General features: G+C 27.7%; 1 protein-coding gene across 2 annotated transcripts; it reads right to left on the bottom strand.

Annotated features, from left to right (window-relative positions):
* Positions 1-847: 847 nt before the first annotated feature.
* LOC100213741 (uncharacterized) lies at positions 848-20,049 on the bottom strand. 2 transcript variants are annotated; one of them, XM_065796064.1, is made up of 4 exons: positions 19,933-20,049; positions 19,552-19,650; positions 2,205-2,278; positions 848-1,876 (listed from the first exon to the last, which is right to left on the bottom strand). In XM_065796064.1, the coding sequence occupies exons 2-4, from the start codon at positions 19,643-19,645 to the stop codon at positions 1,124-1,126; spliced, it is 921 nt and encodes a 306-aa protein (XP_065652136.1). In that variant the 5' UTR covers positions 19,646-19,650; positions 19,933-20,049; the 3' UTR covers positions 848-1,123. The 2 variants fall into 2 exon arrangements, with proteins under 2 accessions (XP_065652136.1, XP_065652135.1); XM_065796063.1 differs by having other exon boundaries at positions 19,825-19,965.
* Between the last annotated feature and the right edge of the window lie 1,136 nt (positions 20,050-21,185).

Raw genomic sequence — 21,185 nt, 5'->3', positions numbered from 1 at the left:
CAATGTATGTACACTCCTTGCATGTTCTCCCTATTTGTCAGATGATGTATGAAAAATAAGGGATTAAGGTTTTGCTTGTAACATAATTTTTGTTACATAATATACTTGTAACATAAAATGTATGTATAAAAGATTCATATTATAAACAACTACTTTATTCAATTATTATGAGCTGTAAAAAAAAAAAAATTAACAATATTTTTTCTCGGGGATTATTTATACCTGCTAACATTGTGAAATGATCTTAAATACATGGCATAATATTTTACTCGTGAAATTCAATGCTATTTAAAAAAAAAAATCTGTTTTTTGGGAAAATAGAGATTGAGAAATAAACAAACTGCGGCTGAACTTGATGCTTTAAACCCCTCCCCACACCTTTCTTGTACGCATTCGTACATTTTTGGGTAACCCCCCATACCTGCGTGCGTACTTTAAGACGCCTTTTTAAACTCGTTTTTAAACACCAAACAATATGTTTAAGATTTTAACATAATAAAACTGGGGGTAAAAGGAACATAGGGGTAGGTTCAACATAGGGGTAGGTTCAACATAAGGTAACTAGCGGGTAAAGGAACATAGGGGCTAAGGAACCAGAAATTTAGGTAAAACTATTGAGAAAATTTAGACATCTTTTCAACATAAAATTATTTTAATTTTTTAATAAAACGCAATTTGATTTTTTAAAAGATGATCAAGGATCCGGAGTTAAAACTTAAAAGCCAGAATGAAAAAAAAAATTAGAAACGTGTAGAACTTTAGAGGAAATAGATTGGAAGATGGAGTCAACAAGTTGCCTTTTATTTTTCTGGCACCCTATTCACAGAATTAAACAAAAACAAAAATCTATTTTAAAATTATTTTAGTATTCATTTCTAAAAAATAATATTTTTTTACAATAAATTTTATTTTTATATTAAATTTTATGTTTACAATTTGCTTTAAGAATATTTAAACAATTATGAAACAGGTACTTAAACAATTTAATAAAATTTGGTTTACAAATATAAAAATATCATAGTTAATTTTTTTCTATTCAGAAATTATTAGAAAAAAAAAAAAAAATATCGTAGCATTATATATTATAATTATTTCAAAAAAATATTATCATATAACAAATTGTTTACTTGCACTGTTTGTCTGTATAATTTTCAGGTTTTAACAAAATCACAACATTTCCGATTCGAGACCATAATGGTGAAGCTTTGTTTTTATCATGGCCCCAGATCTCATTAACAAAATACTTCATGACTTTCTCCTCTTCTTTCATTCTGTCATAATTTATATTGTTTTCAGGAAAAGAAAACGGCATCTCTGCTGTCATAATTATAGTAGATTTTGGAAAACTTATTTGTGTACTAATAATGTGTTCATCAGCATAGTTCATGAATATGCTTGCTGTTTCTAAAGTCATCTGTTCAATATTTGTCACAACGACATACTTCTGAAGAGAATTTAAACTTTCCTGAATCTGTTTATCTAAACTTTCTTTGTTGGCGCCTTCAGAAGTTAAAGTGTTATAGTGTTTATCTGTAAAAGCCAATCCCAAATCTTTTAAAAAGCATTTCATTGTCAAACTTGTTCCACTATAGCCAGCTATTAGCATTGCAAATGGCGTTAGTTCATTTGTATCATTTTTAAACACTCTTTTTAAGTGTCTATATCCAAGCTTTTTAATCTTTGACCAAAACATATCCTCCTGATTTAGAAATCTTTTATTCATTTTATCTATCTTGAGTTGAAACGTTTCAGGAGTTACATAATAATGATCTGGAGGAATCACTGTTGGTTGATTTATAGGTTTATAGAAGTATACGCAAATACTAATTAGTAAGATAAAAATACTAATTAGTAAGATCACGGAAGTTTTATTTCTCTAAAATAAAAATAAAAGTTATTAAAAATAAAAAAATATTTTTATCACAATAATTCTGAAATTATTCTTTTAAAAAATAATGCAAAAAATAAAGTAAAATATAAGAAAGTGCAAATAAAAAGGTACACAAATACAATAAAAATTACTTAGTGAAAAAAAATTTCATTTGATTTCTAAAAAATAAAAATAAAATATTTTATAATTTTTTTTCCATCAATAAAACTCTGAAATTATTAAAAAAAAAATAATGCTAAGAAAATTAAAACAGTAAAAAAAAAAAAAAAAGAGAGTATAAAAGATTATATTACAAATTGTAAAAAAAAAATACTTCGGAATTTGATGAAACTTCGGAATTTGATGGATCATTTTTGCAATCATTAGTATTCTTCTCAATACTGTTATCTAAAGACAAAAAAAACTATTGAGGAGCCTAGGGCTTAGATACCTTAAAAACTCTACAATGTCGTAAGGGTTAAAAATTGCCTACATTATTTAAAACTATATTTTGCATATTGTTTAAATGTTTTCTTGACAACTAAAATTTATGCACCGGTTCTGTCAACAACAACAACAACAACATCAACAACAACAAAAAAATATTTATTAATGCAAACTTTATAATAAAGTTTTTAAAATTTTGTTAAATTAAAATTTTTTTTTTTTTTTAATTTTGTTAAAAAATATACCTTAAATGTATATTAAGTAATTTTTTTAAATATAAGATAAATACATACATTTATAACTATTAAGGATAAATAGACATTTTCTCTCAATGCATTGAACTACTTAGACAACAGTTTTTTATGTTTAAACCATTTCAAAATCAAAGTAAATACAGGTTTCAGAGTTGTTACGACATAATATGTCTGGCAGATCTGTCGACATATTTTCAGACATATTTTCTGCCGACATAAAATATGTCCCACATATTTTCGATTGACATATTTTGACATAATTTTATGTCTGAATTATTTTCTGCTGACATAAAATATGTCAGACATATTTTCCATTGACATATTTTGACATAATTTTATGTCTGAATTATTTTCTGCTGACATAAAAATACAGGTTTCAGAGTTGTTACGACATAATATGTCTGGCAGATCTGTCGACATATTTTCAGACATATTTTCTGCCGACATAAAATATGTCCCACATATTTTCGATTGACATATTTTGACATAATTTTATGTCTGAATTATTTTCTGCTGACATAAAATATGTCAGACATATTTTCTATGGACATATTTTGACATAATTTTATATCTGAATTATTTGCTATTTGATATTCTTGAAGAAAAAATCAATCTAACAAATTTATTGCGCATTTTAACTTAATTTACAGAGTTAAGTAAAAATAGTTTAACAAACTTGTTGCTTTTTTGCAATCAATTATAATTGAAGGTCAACAACAAAAAAATTTTTTCTGGTGGCGAGCAAACAATTTGTTTTTTGGATTGCATTTCACATTTTGATTTCAAATATGCAACTCATTTTTTACCATCACGTCAAGTTGTAAAGATATTTGGGATCAGATCTTTAATATTTGGGGTAAAGTCCCTAATATTGTCAAAAAAAAATTTGTTCAAAAGTATGTCAACTTGGGTCTCAAAAAAAGCGTATTTTAGAAGATAGTATAGAGATTTTAGAAAAAATAAAAATTTTTCCTTAAAATTTTTTAGCAAAAAAATTATTTGAAAAAATGCTAAAGACTCTTAAAAAAATGTCAACAAAATGTTTTTCAGCAATAATACAAAAAATACTTATTTTTATTACAAACGAATAACATCTTTAAAATCTCTATGAAAATTCGCTTCTTTTGAGACTCAAGTTGACTTTTGAACAACTTTCTTTTCGACAATATTAGGGACTTTACCCCAAATACCCCTAATTTTAATAGTATTTGATAGTATTTGATAGTATTTGATAGTATTAACTAGTATGGATTAGTATCGGCAATTTCCCTTATTAGAATGTAAAAACCATCTCAAGCTGAGTTTTTATTACTGAAAATGGTTTTTATTAATATGACTAAACTTAAAATTGAAGACCTTAGTGCTAAAAGTACTTAAGTCACAAAATAAATGTTTTGAGAAAATCTACTTGATCAGCCATTTTAAATGTTTTTTTTAAGTGTTATATCTTTGATCAAAGTAGATTTTCTCAAAACATTTACTTTGTGACTTGAGTACTTTTAGCACTAAGCTCTTCAATTATTCTCTTGATTAAAATAATATTTAAAAAAAAAACATTTTTAGTTATTTTTAACTAATAGTTGATTCATTCAATAAATTATTCTCCATTTTTGACTTTAAATCGTAAGGAAAACGAAAAAAAATAATTATTCCAATATATATTTCACTCCAAACATTTTATGCAAGTTTATGGCAGTTAATTATGCTGTTATAATGCAATTGTCAATAATTTTATTGTTAAATAAATCATAACTATTATAACTAAAAGTATATTATTCGTAATTAGTTATAAAATATTACCGGTTAGTCTTCTTAATATGAATTTAATGAGCTGAATATAACTTTTGTGAAGTATTTCAAATTCTTCAGCTTAAATAAATTTAATTTGGCACGAATTTTTTGAAAATCTGTGAACCGTTTTTTTCATAGAATCTTTTGAATTCAATTTTTCATAATGAAATCTATTTCAGGATCAACTAATAATTAAAAATAACTGTAAAAGTTTTTTTTTTTATTATTATTTTAATCAAAGAAATATTTTAAGTTTAGTCATACTAATAAAAACCACTTTCAGTAATAAAAACTCAGCTTGAGATGTTTTTTACATTCGAATAAGGGAAAGCGCCAATACTAATCAATACTAATCAATACTATCAAATACTATCAAATGATGCCTCAATACTAGTCAATATTAGTCAATACTATCAAATGTCAATATTAGTCAATACTATCAATGTCAATATTAGTCATAATCAATAAATAAGTCATAATCAATAAATAAGTCAATAAATGCCAATATTAGTCAATACTATCAAATGATACATCGCTAAAAAGGGCAGAAAAAGACCTTTATGAAACAACTGATGTTTGCTTATAGGGTTTAAAGTAAAAGTTTTATGAAGCATAATTGATTGCAAAGACATAAAATTATGTCAAAATATGTTGACAGAAAATATGTCTGACATAATTTATGTCAGCAGAAAATAATTCAGACATAAAATTATGTCAAAATATGTCAACAAAAAATATGTCTGACATATTTTATGTCAGCAGAAAATAATTCAGACATAAAATTATGTCAAATTATGTCGACAGAAAATATGTCTGACATATTTTATGTCAGCAGAAAATAATTCAGACATAAAATTATGTCAAAATATGTCAATAGAAAATATGTCTGACATGTTTTATGTCAGCAGAAAATAATTCAGACATAAAATTATGTCAAAATATGTCGATAGAAAATATGTGGGACATATTTTATGTTGGCAGAAAATATGTCTCAGACATATTTGACAGATAACAACCCTGACAGGTTTCTTTAAAAAAGTTGTGTTCTTAATTGCTAAAGATAATTTCCATATACCTATGTATAAATATTCAGTATACCCCCTATCAAATCGGACATTCTATTAAATTTTTCTTCATTATAATTTAAAAAAATATTTGGCACAAGTGATATTGTAATATAAACAAATATTACCTTTAACAAGCTGTATTAATGTATGCTTATCACAAAAAGAAACAGGAGACTTCATGTCTCTAGGCTTTAAGTTCTCAATTGACCAGTCAAGGGTTACATATTTGCTACACAACTTTAACAAAGGCAAAAATGTTTATCAAATTACGCAACTCTTTTTTGTATATTTTTTAATGCTTTGATAACTAACATTTATGCACTATAACTTGATAACTAACATTAAATAACAATTTTTTAACATTTTTTTAAGCATACATTTAAAAAATTTAAGGATACTTAAGGCTGTTTTCCACAAGACAAAAATATTCGGGCGAAGCAAATTTTTTCGTCGATAAGCATGCGCAGATAAAACATTTCTGTCAAAATTAACAGAAATGTTTTATATGCGCATGCTTATCGACACAAAATTCGCTTCGCACGAACATTTTTGTCTTGTGGAAAACAGCCTTTACACACATCCCCCCCTTCCCCATCCTCCTTGGATTAAAGAAAATATAATAGATTAAATCTGAAAAATATTAAATATAATATACTTAATGGTTTTAAGATTTAATAAACATTGTTTAAAGATCACTGATCAGATTTTTGCTAAAAGTGGCGTGAGAGATACTTAAAAAAAAAAAAGCATTTAGCTGGGTGATGCTTACTTTTTATGGTCTTTACGTTCCTAGGTTTTAATCTGCATGATTTTTTATCATAAAATCATTAAGCTACATTAGTATGAAGATGAAGTTACATAAGTGAATGAAGTTACTAAATGAAGTTACATAAGTATGATACAAAAATTAGATTTTTTAACTTACCCGGAAGAATTTTTAAACTTACCCAAACTTTCTATTTAAAGAATTAAATAGTAAATTTACTATTTAATTCTTTAAATAGTAAAGTTCAGGTAAGTTAATTCTCCCGGGTTTCAAAAAAATAAATAAAAGCGCTTTCAATTTTTTTTTTTTTTGTATAAAAAAAGTTAAATGTTCAGTTTCAATTGGTGACTTTGACACGAAAATATTCTTTTTGCACTTTTAAAGTTTTAATTAACCCACAAGCAAAAAAATATATAAAGTATTATGATCAGTGTATCTAAATATTTTATTAATTATAAAATTAGTTAGATCTTCTATTGTGTTTATAACTTGTAATTTCGTTTGTTTGTGATTTGTAATTTTGGAGTTTAGGTATTATTTTCTCAAGTTGTAGTCGATATACCAACCACCAATAGGATGAGGGTATCGCTAAAATCAGAAAAAAAAAAAAAATAAAGCTGGAAATGATTTCATTTATCGATAAAAGGAAAAGCTATTATTATTAACCAAATACTCTTAAGCAGCTTATGGCATCTTGCCTCCTCGCTTCCTATTCCAGGAGACTAAAAAATTAAACTAATAGAATAAAAAATCAAAAGTTTTCTTTGGAACAATTGCACCATAAAAACTCCAAGACGAATATCTAAACTCCCTGTTGTAAAGGGAGGCTTAAATATCATAGACCTTAAGGAAAAACTTCAATCTATACAACTAAGTTGGATTTCAAAATATTTTAATGAAAATGAAAAAGGAGCATGGAAAGATTCAGCTTTTTACATATTCAACAATTACAGAAACGCCAACCAGGAAAACCTTATCTTTCTCACCACACACTCAACAGAATCGTTAAAAACTCTCTCTCCTTACCATCACCAAACTATAAAAAAATAGAGTTGCTAATACAGAAAAACAAAAAACCACACAAATCTCACAATCGAAGAAATACTAAAGCAACCTATATTCTATAACCCATACATACGCCATAAAAATAAAACTCTCAAACCAACTCAAGAATCCACAAACAACAACGTAATAAAGTGATATCGAAAAAGTATTTGGATTTCTGGTAAATCAACTAATCGGTATAAAACTTATAAACTCCTTACCGCCTCAATGGAAACAGCTCATAAATACTCAAAATCAAATGTGCGATCACAACAAGTCACTGACATCTATTCACCTTAAAAAAAGACCTCCCCTTCGTATTATTGACCTCAATTCAAAAACTTTATACATCATCTCAAAGAACTACAAAAACACAAATTTACCCGAAAAATATTTCAGGTGGCAAGATCATTTCAAAAATAGCATGAAAAACACCACAGCAAAAGAATGGTTGCAATTATTCTGCTCAATCCACCAAAACAACACCAACAACAAAGCAGATGAAATAAGGTATAAACTCACACACTTTGTTTTACCTACCAACTCAGTATTTAAAAAGAGAGGATACATAAAAAATGATCTCTGCCCCTAATGTAAGAATAAAAAAGAAGATCTACCCCAGATGATGTATAAATGCGAGAAAGTACAGCCACTAATAAAATATACATTTGCTCTCATTCAAAAAATTTATCCACATAATCCACCTCTTAAAAATACATTTAAATTTTTTCTTTTTACTTTATCACCTGTAAATAGTTTTTATATAGGTAAAATAATATTTAATGAGCTTTTATGTAAATTATATTGCAACAGAATGAGGTCATTCCACGAAAAGTCCATGTTTACGAGAGTGACACTCAGAATAGAATTCCATAACAAAATCAAAAAGATTTTGTTACAAGAATTCAAAATTTCGAAGCTAACAAATAAAAAGAATTTTCTTCTTTTAGTACTTGCACAAATCTGGAGCAACAAAAATAAAATTAATATAAAAATGAACAACAGTGGTTTTTTAAACTGAGATGCCCAGATTATTTTTCGAACTTTATTTTATTTTTTTATTTTTGTTTTATTTTGCTTTTTCGTTTATTTTTGTTTTTTCTTTTTTTCTTCTTCGCTTTTTTAGCCTCTAGAGACTATGTCTATATTTTACCTAGTAGTGGAACAGTAGACCAAATTGTAAATATAACTACTGTATTCATTATTAAAACTCTGCACGGCAAATGCCTGAGGAGAATAAACTTCAATAAAATAACTTTTAATTGGTAATGCTTGATCAGTATTTTGTGTTACTATTGTTATACCTATTTACTATTTATACTCTGTTTCAAATATATACTTTAGGGCTGTCCAGAAATTATTACACAATCCAGAACATAGCCTAGTGAAGTTTTTCCCATTATACTATCAATGCTTTATTGAAAAACATTTTTTACAGATTTATTTAAAGTCTTCTAGGGGTTGCTCAAAGCTCTTGAACATTTTAAGTAAATTTTAACAGAAAATGTACAAAAACGCTATGTTATTTTTAGTATAACTGTCGAAAAATGTTGAAATTGATCAATTTAAGTTATTGATTAATTAAGTTATGGATGCCAATTGATAAGTTGATGATTATTTAAGTTATTGTGAGTATTTTTTTTTAAATTTTACACAATTTTGACCCAAATCAAACAAATTGTATGTCATTTTCTAAAACACATAGGAAATAATGTTTTTGTTATAATAGTTATTTATTTTACCTGCATGCTATGATTGGGTACATACAATTTTGCATTTTTGTTTAGAAAAAATAGAAAATGTTGACTAGAAGTGGAAAAGAATTAAAAGTGACAAACCCAATTATACCGTCTTCACCATTACCTTCGAGTGTTCCCGCAACTCCGTCATCTTCAAAACCTACCACTAGAACTAGTACAAATTTTTGGTTGATTGGTCAGCCATGTTCATCAATTACAGGAGCAAAGTTACCTACACGCAGACAGGTGATGAAGTATGTTTTATATCTGAGACATGATCCTGATAGCGTTGGTAACAGTGTTAAGAATGAAGAAATTTCTTACATTGTTGCAGACAGTGTTGCAGATTTTTGGCACATGGCTCGCATCAAAACCAAAGTAAGACAAAACTGTATGTTTGATGTTCTTGGATTATGGAATGGATGGACCAGTTTAAAAAAAAATAGAAGTCGTGCCACCGACCCTGGTAACAAACGAGAAAACTTCATCTCAGAGCTTGATATGCTTTTCGACATTGGTGCTCCAGATGCAATTGATGACATAAGAAAATCGTGACTTCTATCTCAGAAACACAAAGATGATGACATTGCGTTTTATCTTGATCAGAAACATGAAAGAAAGTCTAGTATGAATGGCCAGGATAAAATTTTTGAAGCAAAGGCTTTACAGTTTCTGACCAGAATTGAACAGCAGCAACAACGACAAGAAAAAGAAACAGAAAGACTAGAGAAAAGAGCAGCTGCAGAGCTAGAAGGAAATGAATTTTTTGAAGAGTCCGAGGATGATGCACAAGTTGGTTGTACGGAAAATTGTTCCGGATTTTGAGCCAGATCACATTATTGAAAAAATAGAGTTTCAAGAATTTGTTACACTTCAAGTTCCCAGAAAAATTATGGAATGTGACGAGTTAACGACAGCAGCCGATCGGTTAAAGTTGTCCGACAATCAAACTACAATGATAGTTTCAGCTATAATAAAAGCAGCGGGTGGCAATCTAGACGACTTCGATGTATCCTGTTCAACTACGCGTCGAAAGCGAATGTCAAACAGACAGCACATTGCAGAAAACATAATGGAGAAAATAAAGGAAAAACCACCTCAATTTGGTGCCATGCACTGGGATGGAAAGTTACTGCAGGACTCTCTTGGTGATAAGTTTGAACGTCTAGCAATTCTTCTGTCGGGTTCACCAGAATTTTCATCAGGAAAATTGCTGGGTGTGCCACAACTAGGAGATTCTAAAGGAAAAACTCAAGCTGATGCCTCATATGATCTCTTAGAAGCATGGGGATTAAAAGAATCAGTTGTCGCTTTGGTATTTGATACTACAGCAAGCAACAGTGGGGTCCATAAGGGTGCAGCTAAACTTATCGAAGAACTTGTTGATAAAAAGCTATTTTATCTTGCTTGTCGTCACCATATCCTTGAACTTGTAGCTAGCGCTGTTTGGAAATCACTGTTTGGTGAAATCAGAGGACCAGAAAACAAAATATTTGCTACCTTCAAAGAGGCATGGTCAGGTCTCGATAAGCAATCACCTATCCAGTTGCTGAAAATTGAAAATCCATGGTTGTTGGAAGTTAAAGAACGAGTCATTGAAAATTTAAAAATGCTGCTCAATAGCAAGGAATCATCTGTGTTTCCTCGGGATGACTACCGAGAGTGCGCAGAAAATAATCTTATTGTTCTGGGTGAAACACCACCTCGTGGTACCCATTTCCTCAAACCTGGAGCCATACATCAGGCTCGTTGGATGGCTTGCAACATATATGCTGGGAAGATCTTCATGTTTTCAAAAGCAATGAAATACGACAAAGAAACTGTGATTAAACTGGAACGTATAAACAGATTCTTGGCTCTTTTTTACACCTCAGCATGGATGCAAGCCAGTATTGGAGCCGATGCTCCCGTAAACGATCTAGAACTCATTCATGACATGATGGATTTCCGCAATGTAGACAGAGAAATTGCAGATGTTGTGGTAGCCAAACTAAACAACCATCGATGGTACCTCACTGAAGAAGTTGTTCCTTTTGCTTTATTTAGTCATCACCCTAAAATAAGTGACCATGTTAAGCAAGAAATAGCAAACAAATTGTGGACAATAGCAGTGCCTGAAAACTTCCGAATGGGTAAACCAATCTTCAGACAAATCAAACGCAACACAACAATGAAGAGTCTGTTAGGACCGGAGTCACATCTGTTGTTCCAGAATCTCAACATCAGACGAGATTGGCTTGCTAAACCAGTGAATGAATGGGCAGCAGATGAAGACTTCCAAGTTGCTGAAAAGTTTGTTCGAACAGTAAAAGTTGTCAACGATGCTGCCGAACGAGTGTTAAACTAACCTCAGATTTTGCAACAATAATAACAACAGATGAACAACAGAGAGCATGGCTATTGCAAGGTGTGGAACAACATCGGAAGCTGTTTCCAAGTTTTGACAAAAAAACACTAAACATTTGAAACTAATAACTTGAACTTACTAACTTGAAGTGACAATTTCGACATTTTTCCTCATTTTGGACCTTAAAAACTATGAAAATATTGAATTATTTTCCAGAAATATATGTAGAACGTAAACAAACATGCACAAGTTGTGCATCATATTACTACTATATAAAAAATAACAATTTCCATAATTACTTTAACAAATTTAATTGAGTAAGACCAAGTAAGAACAAAAGTAAGATAGCGTTTTAATACATTTTCTGTTATATTTAAGTTAAAATGTTCAAGAGCTTTGAGCAACCCCTAGAAGACTTAAAATAAATCTGTAAAAAATGTTTTTCAATAAAGAATTGATAGTATAATGGGAAAAACTTCACTAGGCTATGTTCTGGGTTGTGTAATAATTTCTAGACAGCCCTAATATACTTATATGCTTATATATATTTTTCATATACTTATACATGTGGTTATTTATGTATATAAAAAACAAAAAATTATAAAATATAAAGGAACCACATGTAACGTCTCGTAAGATTAAAAATGTTACTTTTTGTTACGTAAAAATAACAGATATTTAATACATAACGATACATAGAAATGTTACATCGCGCTACATAAAAGTACATACATTACCTCTTTTTACATAAATATGTTATGTAACAGTTTTGTAAAATTACGTGTCGTCGCCTAAAAATGTTACGTTTCCCCACGTTTGATTAATGGACATTTTTCATGTATTGTAACCTGGTTTCATTACGTAACAAAACTTAAAAATGTTATTAGGGCTTTGTAAGATGACTTTTGTATACCTAAGGAGTATTTCAAACCATAAAAGTGAATTTTGCCAAAAATGGACTTAAGTTTTGCTTTGCAGCGACAATATCCTCAAACTAGCACTGAGGTTTGCAAATACTTTCTGAAAAAAAAAAGTTTTAATTCCAAAGTTTCCATTTTTTAAAAAAAATCCATTATCAATAATAAGTTAATGAAAATTTTATCACTCATGTTGATAAAATATTTAATAGTCTAAAAAATTAATCAAATACAAGTTTCAAAAACAGTCTATAAGAGACAAGAGAATATTTATGCCTGGATAAGAATTCATAATGTATAAATTTTACGCCACACCCTTTTCCACTATAATGTTATGATATTGTTTATTATTTAGCCAACCAGTGATCCAATTTAATGGCTGGCCTCAAATGTCATTAAGAAGTTGTTGTGTAACTCTGTGTTGAATGGTTTGACCAAGTCATTAAAAGTTATATCAATCAGGTGCCCAAGGTAAACTGCGTCTGTCAAAAAGTTACGGGATTCAATCAGGTTTATAAGTGATCTTTATGATGTTCAAATCCATGTTGAGACTTGGATATTTATTTGTGCACAATTTTTCATAATCCTATCTATGATAATTCTCTACGCCAACTTGCATGTATGTATGTATATATATATATATATATATATATATATATATATATATATATATTTATTTAAATATATATATAAATATGCTAACCAACGTCATCTAATTTACGAAGTTGAGCGCCGTGAAAATCTAAATTTTAATTACGTTTGGCACTGCATTCTCCTTCGTAAATAGGAGGACATTGGTCAGCTTAATATATATATATATATATATATATATATATATATATATATATATATATATATATGAATATATATATGTTATATATACATATATATGTATATATATATACATATATATAATATATATTAAATATATATATATATACATATATATAATATATATTAAATATATATATATATATATATATATATATATGCAGAAAAAAACACAAAAAACTAACAGTTCTATTTGTGTTAATAAGCTAACTAATAATAATTTTAAAAGTAAACTACCCGCAGGTAATCCACTGCATTAGGGTGATAGCCCTCCTACCTAAAAGATCACATTCAATAAAATGGATTCTTATATATATATATAATAGAATCTACCTGGTCATTATTTGACGGAAGATGGACCGATGGAACAAAAAATCTATATAATTGGCTTCTGATAACTGCAAAATCACTTGTTAGCTTGCAAATTAGAGTAACCACACTTGAAGACACAGTTAGACTGAAAGACGATGAAATCTGAAAAATAAATTTCCAAGCAATAGACTAACCAATGCGCTCAACTCTGCAGATATCTGGTCAAGTTTCTTAAATCCTGGAAAAACCTCTAAAGAAAATGATGGAGCACTAATTGTTACTATCCAGAAAGAAAAAAAAAGAGAAAAACAGAGTTGAAATGCACTAAAGTTAAGAAGAGAAGATGTTAAGAAACAAGTAAGGTTTAAAAAAAGAAAGACTATGGTGAAAAGTAATGGTATAAACCAAGTAAAGTATAAAGACGCAACAATACCAGGAAATCGATTGAATAAATCCTTAAACCAAGTTGATAAAAGCCCTCCTCCCCCGCTAATACTCTAAGAAAAATATATACATAATGCCAGGCAGAACTGAAAATAAAAGATTAATTGAAACCAAACTTAAAATTGAAAGAAACAATAGAAACAATGACCTTCCAAATGAAGTAGAAGGATCAAATGGGAGGCTTAAATGGGGAACAAAGTATGGAAAGAAAGGTTACTGGGGCATACGCTTTGCCACACTTAGATGGATTGAGCTCAAACAAAATGGAAGTCAGTCTCTAAGAACATGCATAAAATTTGTTTTATAAAAATTAAGGAAAAGAAAAGTTTTATGTCTTCTTTAAAGTGTTTCTATTTTAATGCAACATCCTTATGCAATAAATGGGATGAGTTCATTGTAAGAATTGAACAGCTTTGTTTTCTGCACATTATAGACATTACTGAGACTTGGTTCAACAGTACCTCTGAACGCAATATAGAAAATTACACATCCTATTTCAATAATAGAAGAACTATTAGTGGTGGAGGAGTAGTAATTTATGTGTGAAATGATCTTTTATTTCATGAGATTGATCCTTTCTACTTAAATAGTAAGCAAATTTGGTGCAACGTCAGCATTGGTTCAAATACTATTTTAGTTGGTTGTTTATTCAGACTCATGCTTATTTATACCCTCATGCTTCATATGACCTAAACAAAATATTTAATGACTCGATTAGAGAAGCGCATAGATTAGTTGATGGAAAAAATTTAACTAACTTTTAATAATGGGTGATTTAAACTACCCTGATATCTTTTAGAGTGATACAGGAGGTATTTGTTGTGGTAAAGGATGAGTTTCAAGCCAAGAATTTTTAGAAACTATAAACAACTGTTTTTTATTACAAGCAGTTTATAAACCTACTTTCAAGCTTAACTTTCTTGATATAACTTTAATTGATGATCCTAATTGTATATATGCAGTAGAAATAGGCCCCCATAACGGATCCACAGAGCAAAATTAGTTCCACAAGACATTGTTGTGGGAATATTGAGTTAAAGATCCTTTCTGTCCACAAAACAATCAAAGAAATTTACAAGATTACAAATGTGGTAATTATGAAGCTAAAAGTGAAGCACTTAATTATATTAATTGGCATACAAACTTCTATGACAAGGACGCTAACCAATGTTATAATATTTTCATTGACTTTTATAATAAACTAGTTGAGAAGTTTGTTCCCATGAAATCCTTTTTCACCCTCAACTTATCCAAATCAGTAGCTAGATGGATGAACAAAGATATCAAAAAAGCTTTAAGATATAAATTATGTATTTTCAAAAAGATGATTGCAGCATCTAAATTTAATAAAGGTAAGCTTAAAACTGAATTTAACAAACAATGTAAATTAGTTAAAAAATTAGTAAATAAAGCAGTTTTACAATATGAAGAAAGTATTTCAATGCATGCAAAACAAAATTCTAAAATTTTATACTCCTACATCAACAAACAAAAAAAAATAAAAACTGATATCAAGGCAGTATTTGATGCTGACAGGAAACAAATCAGAGAGAAAAAATATATCACTCATTGTTTAAACCAACAGTTCCATAAAGCCTTTACTCAGACCCATAACAGAACATTAATGCCAGATTTCAAACCAAAAACTCAAACTATATCTTATGTTGACAGTAAAACTCTATTTTGTAATATTCGAGTAGCCACTCTACTGTGCAGCTTAGACAAATCGAAACCACCTGGAGTAGACCAGTTACATCCTTTTGTTCTTTCAAAATGTTATAAGAACCTGAGTTTTCCATTATCTTATAGATTTATCAAACCTTTTGAAACAGATATTGTTTCCTTGCTATGTAAAGATGCAAATATCTCACCATCTTCAAGAAAGGATGTAAACTTGAACCAATAAATTACTGTTCAATCTCGTTGACTTCAATTGCAAGTAAGATCATGGAGAGATTAGTGAGAGAATACATGACGGAGCACCTTACTAAACTCAAACTACTATCTTTCACCAGCATGGGTTTGTTAGTGGTAAATCTTGTGCCAAAAACCTCTTAGAGGTGTTAGATATAATTACAGAGGCACTAAACCATAATTTTATGGCTGTCCTAATTTTACTGGACTTTTCCAAAGCTTTTGACAAAGTAAGCCACGAACTACTGAAAATAAAACTTAATGGCTATGGGTTTGATGTAAAATTAATTGCTTGGATTTCTGATTTTTTAAAATTAAGGCGACAACGAGTAGTCTTGGGTAGTGTGTATTCCGACTGGGCAAAGGTAATGAGTGGGGTACCACAAGGATCGGTTATTGGTCCACTACTGTTTTTGATATATATGCAAGTGACATGCCAGAAATAGTCAAGAACTTTTGTAAGCTTTTTGCAGATGATAGCTAGCTCGTTGCTACGATCAAAAACAGTATGGATATCATATCGATTCAAAATGACCTTGACGCCCTCATAGACAGGTCCAAGCTATGGGAGAAGACCTTCAATATTGAGAAATGTAAGATTATGAAATTTGGTGAAAAACTAAGCAAAAATCTATATAACTGTTACTTCACTATGAAAGATGATATTGGAGCTGTTTTTAACCTTGAAACAACAAAAATTGAGCGAAATCTTGGTGTAATTTTTAACCATAAATTAAAATGAAATTACCACATCAAACATGCAATGAATAAAGCAAATATAATCCTAGGTATGCTTAAGCAAACATTCAAATCTTGGATGGGGCCTATTTTTGTTAGATTGTTTACAACCTTTGTTCAACCTCATTTGGAATACTGTGCATCTGTTTGGAATCCTTTTCAAAAAAAGACATAAGGGTTCTAGCAGCTGTCCAGGAAAGAGCAACAAAACTTGTTCCAGCAATAAGAAATTTAGATTAAAAAGCCAGTCTAACTTATCTCAATCTACAAACTCTAGAACAAAGAAGGCAACGAGGGGACATGATACAATATTTTAAGGCATTCGAGGGGTTTAATGAAGTAAATTAGTTTTATATCAACGCCATACCACATTCCCTTCTAGCACAAGGACCTGCAAGTAATGATAGAGGCTCTAAATTAAAACTGTTGAGACAATTCACAAGAAACCAAGCTAGATAATACTTCTTTACAAACAGGATTATATTCTTATGTAATAAGTTGCCTAATCAAGTTATCGAGTGCAAGAATATATATATATATATATAATATATATATATATATATATATATATATATATATATATATATATATATATATATATATATATGTATATATATATATATATGTATATATATATATATATATGTATATATATATATATATATATATATATATATATATATATATATATGTATATATATATGTATATATATGTATATATATATATATATATATATATATATATATATATATATATATATATATATATGTATATATATATGTATATATATATGTATATATATATATATATATATATATATATATATATATATATATATATATATATATATATATATATATATATATATATATATATATATATATATATATATATATATATATATATTAAAACAGTTTTCAGTAAATAATAAAATAAGACTTTATAAAACAAGATTTTATATTTCATTTAGAAATAAAATGGAGGAAGAAAATAAAGGTTTCACATAGTATTTCATATTCATAATATAAGTAAGATATGAATCAAATTAATTATGAACCATATCTAATTTGAAGTTTGAACGTTGCCTTTATTTAACAAAAATGTCTTTATAAATAAGTTATTTCAATATAAATTTATTCAACTGTTTTTAAATTATTATTTAGCCACTATCTAAACCTTTATGCATAACTTAAATATTTCTTTCGCTGTTTTATATTACTTTGTTAAAATAAAGTTTATTTAATTTTTGTTTAGATAAAGTTGCTTTAGAGAGGATCAATCAGTTATATCCCTATTATATGATTTAATATTTTAGTATTTAGTCATTTACTATTAGTTTTCAAATACAGTTCTTTATTATGCCTATGTAGATTGTTGTCTAACAATATTATTTCTTGTTAGTTTTATTTTCGTATACCTAATACTCAAATTTTATTAAGTTTTAATAACTTTTTTTTTCTGTAGTAATTATAATTAGTAAGAGAATCCTTATATATATAAAATTGTTATATATGTAAACTATATATATATATATATATATATATATATATATATATATATATATATATATATATATATATATATATATATATATATATATATATATATATATATATATATATATATATATATATATATTTATCGTGAGGTTATGTTGTGTAACATATTTTTATTTTTTAGTATCATCTTCTTTCGTTACTGTTGGTAAGGTTTGTATATTTTTACTTTTCAATTGTTAATTACAAATAATTTTAAGTATGGTTTTATTAATAAGTAATTGCACGGTTATGTTGTGTATTGCATTTTTTATTTTTAGTATCATCTTCATCGGTTTTAACGGTTAAGGTTTTTACATTTTTATTTTTCTGTATGATTTTAATTTCCAAATTATTTTAGGGTTTTTCTATATTATTTCATTTTTTATATTATACCCTCGAACATTATATAGGTCCCTAATATTATTAAAAAAAAAGTTTTTCAAAATTATTTTCAAAATGTCATGTTTGGTCTCAAACGAAGCAAAATCATATACAAATTTCAAAAATAATATTCATTTTATAAAAAAACATAGATAAAAAAAATTATAATCAAAAAATCTTGTTAAATTCCCTATTTTTCATTTTTAGTTAAAAAACGTAACTTTTTGTTTACTAAAATCTATAATAAAAATTTAATTATAAAATGATTAATATTTTTAAAATTTTTATATAATTTCCTTTCATTTGAGACCCAACATGACAAAATTTTGATAAACTTTTTTTTAAATAATATTAGGGACCTATATAATGTTCGAGGGTCGGTAGCAACCCATTAAAATATTTTTTTATTCAAAAATTTATTAAATCTAGCATTTTTTTAATTATATACAACATATTCAGGGGGTGCCAGCAGTCATTTTCAGAAAAAGTTGTTTTTAGAACCACCTTAATATATATATGTATATATATATATATATATATTATATATATATATATATATATATATATATATATATATATATATGCACATGAACATGCACACTTATATAACCTAAGCAAGACTTTTATTTAAATAATAAAGTTCTTGCCCAAACCACTTTAATCGATGTTTGTATGCTTCACTGTGTATGCTTAAATAAATGGTTAAACCAGTTTATATATGTATAATTACTGTGCCTATCTTTAAATAATTTAGTTTATAAGATAAACATAAAAAGTTTATAAAAAATTAAATAAAAATAAATAAATACAAAGCTATTTAAACTAGTTTTATTTATTTACTGTGTTCACTGTATCAAAGTCAAGAAGGCTGCAACAGTCAAGAAAGCTACACTATGATCTTTTTATAACGATGTTACAACCCTCTCTCAACAGCATAAATTTAAAACATGAGCCACAACAAGCTAATTGAGCGTGTTATTACCAGAGGGATGGTACTAATTTCACTAAATAACTTATTAAGTCTTGTTTTTTTAACAATTTCAGCCCGTTTAACCTTGTTATTATATATTATATTATTATTATATATTTAAAAGATATATAGTTTCTTGATTTTCTAAAAATTGTTAATACAAACCAGTACAAGTCATACCTTTTGAATTTGTTTTCTTATTGTTGTCAACTGTTTCTTCTTCCTCATTACTATCATTTGAATGTTTTTTTGGATCACTTTCGTCTTTAGACATGTTATCTTCAAATAAGTAAAAAGTGATTATTGCTTTAACTAATAGTTTATATATCACTTATATATATCATTATTACTATATATCACTTTTACTATATATAATTATTACAATGTATCATTATTACTATTTAGTATTATTTTAATAAAACTATATAAATATTTTTTTTTATTTGATTTTACTTTTGTTTTGTTTTCTTTGCAACTTGTTGTGCATTAATCTAATTTAGTATTGCCTTAAACTTATTAAAAAGTTTTTATAAGGTAGTTTTTAGAAGTCTTATAGCTTACAACGATTTTATCATTGAAAACAATCCTCGGCGCATTTACTTTGGAAAAGAGTTGAAAATAGTGTGACTTGTAATACAACACTAGTAATGTAATATAATGCTGGTAATGTAATACAATGATAGTAAAATCCTAAATGTAAAGGTCAAGGGCTAATTATATTTAATCTGTATTATATTTCGTGTTTATTATAAACAAAATCATATTAAACCATAGTCATAGTATTTAACTACTGGTTAAATACTATTACCATTATTAAACGAAAAGCCTCTCCCGATGGACAAATAAAAAAGTCCTGTAGTTATTTCAACATAATTCTGCATAAATTTCACATTTACCGAGAAATGCTAGCTCCGTTTTTATTTGCTATAAGGTGTCTCCACAATCGATTTGTGACGATTTGTTACAGGAAGGGGTAGGGGCATGTTTCTGTTGAGTGACGCAACATTTTCTTTTTAAAGATTCGAGTCTTGAAAATTTCCAGTTGATGTACACTCAACTGCGGCTATTAACATAGTTTAACATAAATTGAAATTGACTTTTTAATTTGACTTTTTTTTGGAATTGACTTAATATAATATGTTTTTATTGGAATTGACTTAATATAAATTTACTTGAATTTTAGTCGATTAATGTAGAATCCGCTAGTCTGATAATGCCGATATATCGTCAATGAAAAAAAAAATTAGTAATAATGTAATTTATTAAGTGAAAATAATAATATAATTAATATTAAACAACAATAATAGTTAATACGCGTTTGCATTTAATATTATAATGTGAATATAACATGCACCGCGACACTAATTTATTGCTTAAGAAGTTATTTATATAAAGTATTTATTAAAAATTTAATTTAATTTCTAAAGTTATTTGTCCATTTTGTTACTGGAAGTTTATACATTTTTTATTGAACTATAGAAGTGCTTAAAAAGTTATATATACACTTCACTTTATCTATACCTATTTAATTCAGTCGATGTATACATGGGCACTAGCAGGATAAGACACAAGTTGTGCAAACTACAAACTTAAGTATGTTTATACTTATGCCAAATGAGGAGGCCTTACAAAAATTTGGGATGGTGGAGGCTTATAAACAAAAAAACCTTTTAAAGCTTGAACCCCCCCCCCCCTCCGATCAAACGTGGGGGCACAGGTGTAGTAAAATTTTCAACTTTACCATCTGAATCTAAATTTAAATTTATCGACAGATTTCAAATTTTGTAAAAAAATATTGTAAATTTAAAAAGTTA

This window comes from Hydra vulgaris, chromosome 04, assembly GCF_038396675.1.
Source record: "Hydra vulgaris chromosome 04, alternate assembly HydraT2T_AEP".
NCBI lineage: Eukaryota > Metazoa > Cnidaria > Hydrozoa > Anthoathecata > Hydridae > Hydra > Hydra vulgaris.
The sequence above is the reverse complement of the archived record's forward strand: the minus strand, read 5'-3'. Positions and strand labels throughout refer to the sequence as shown.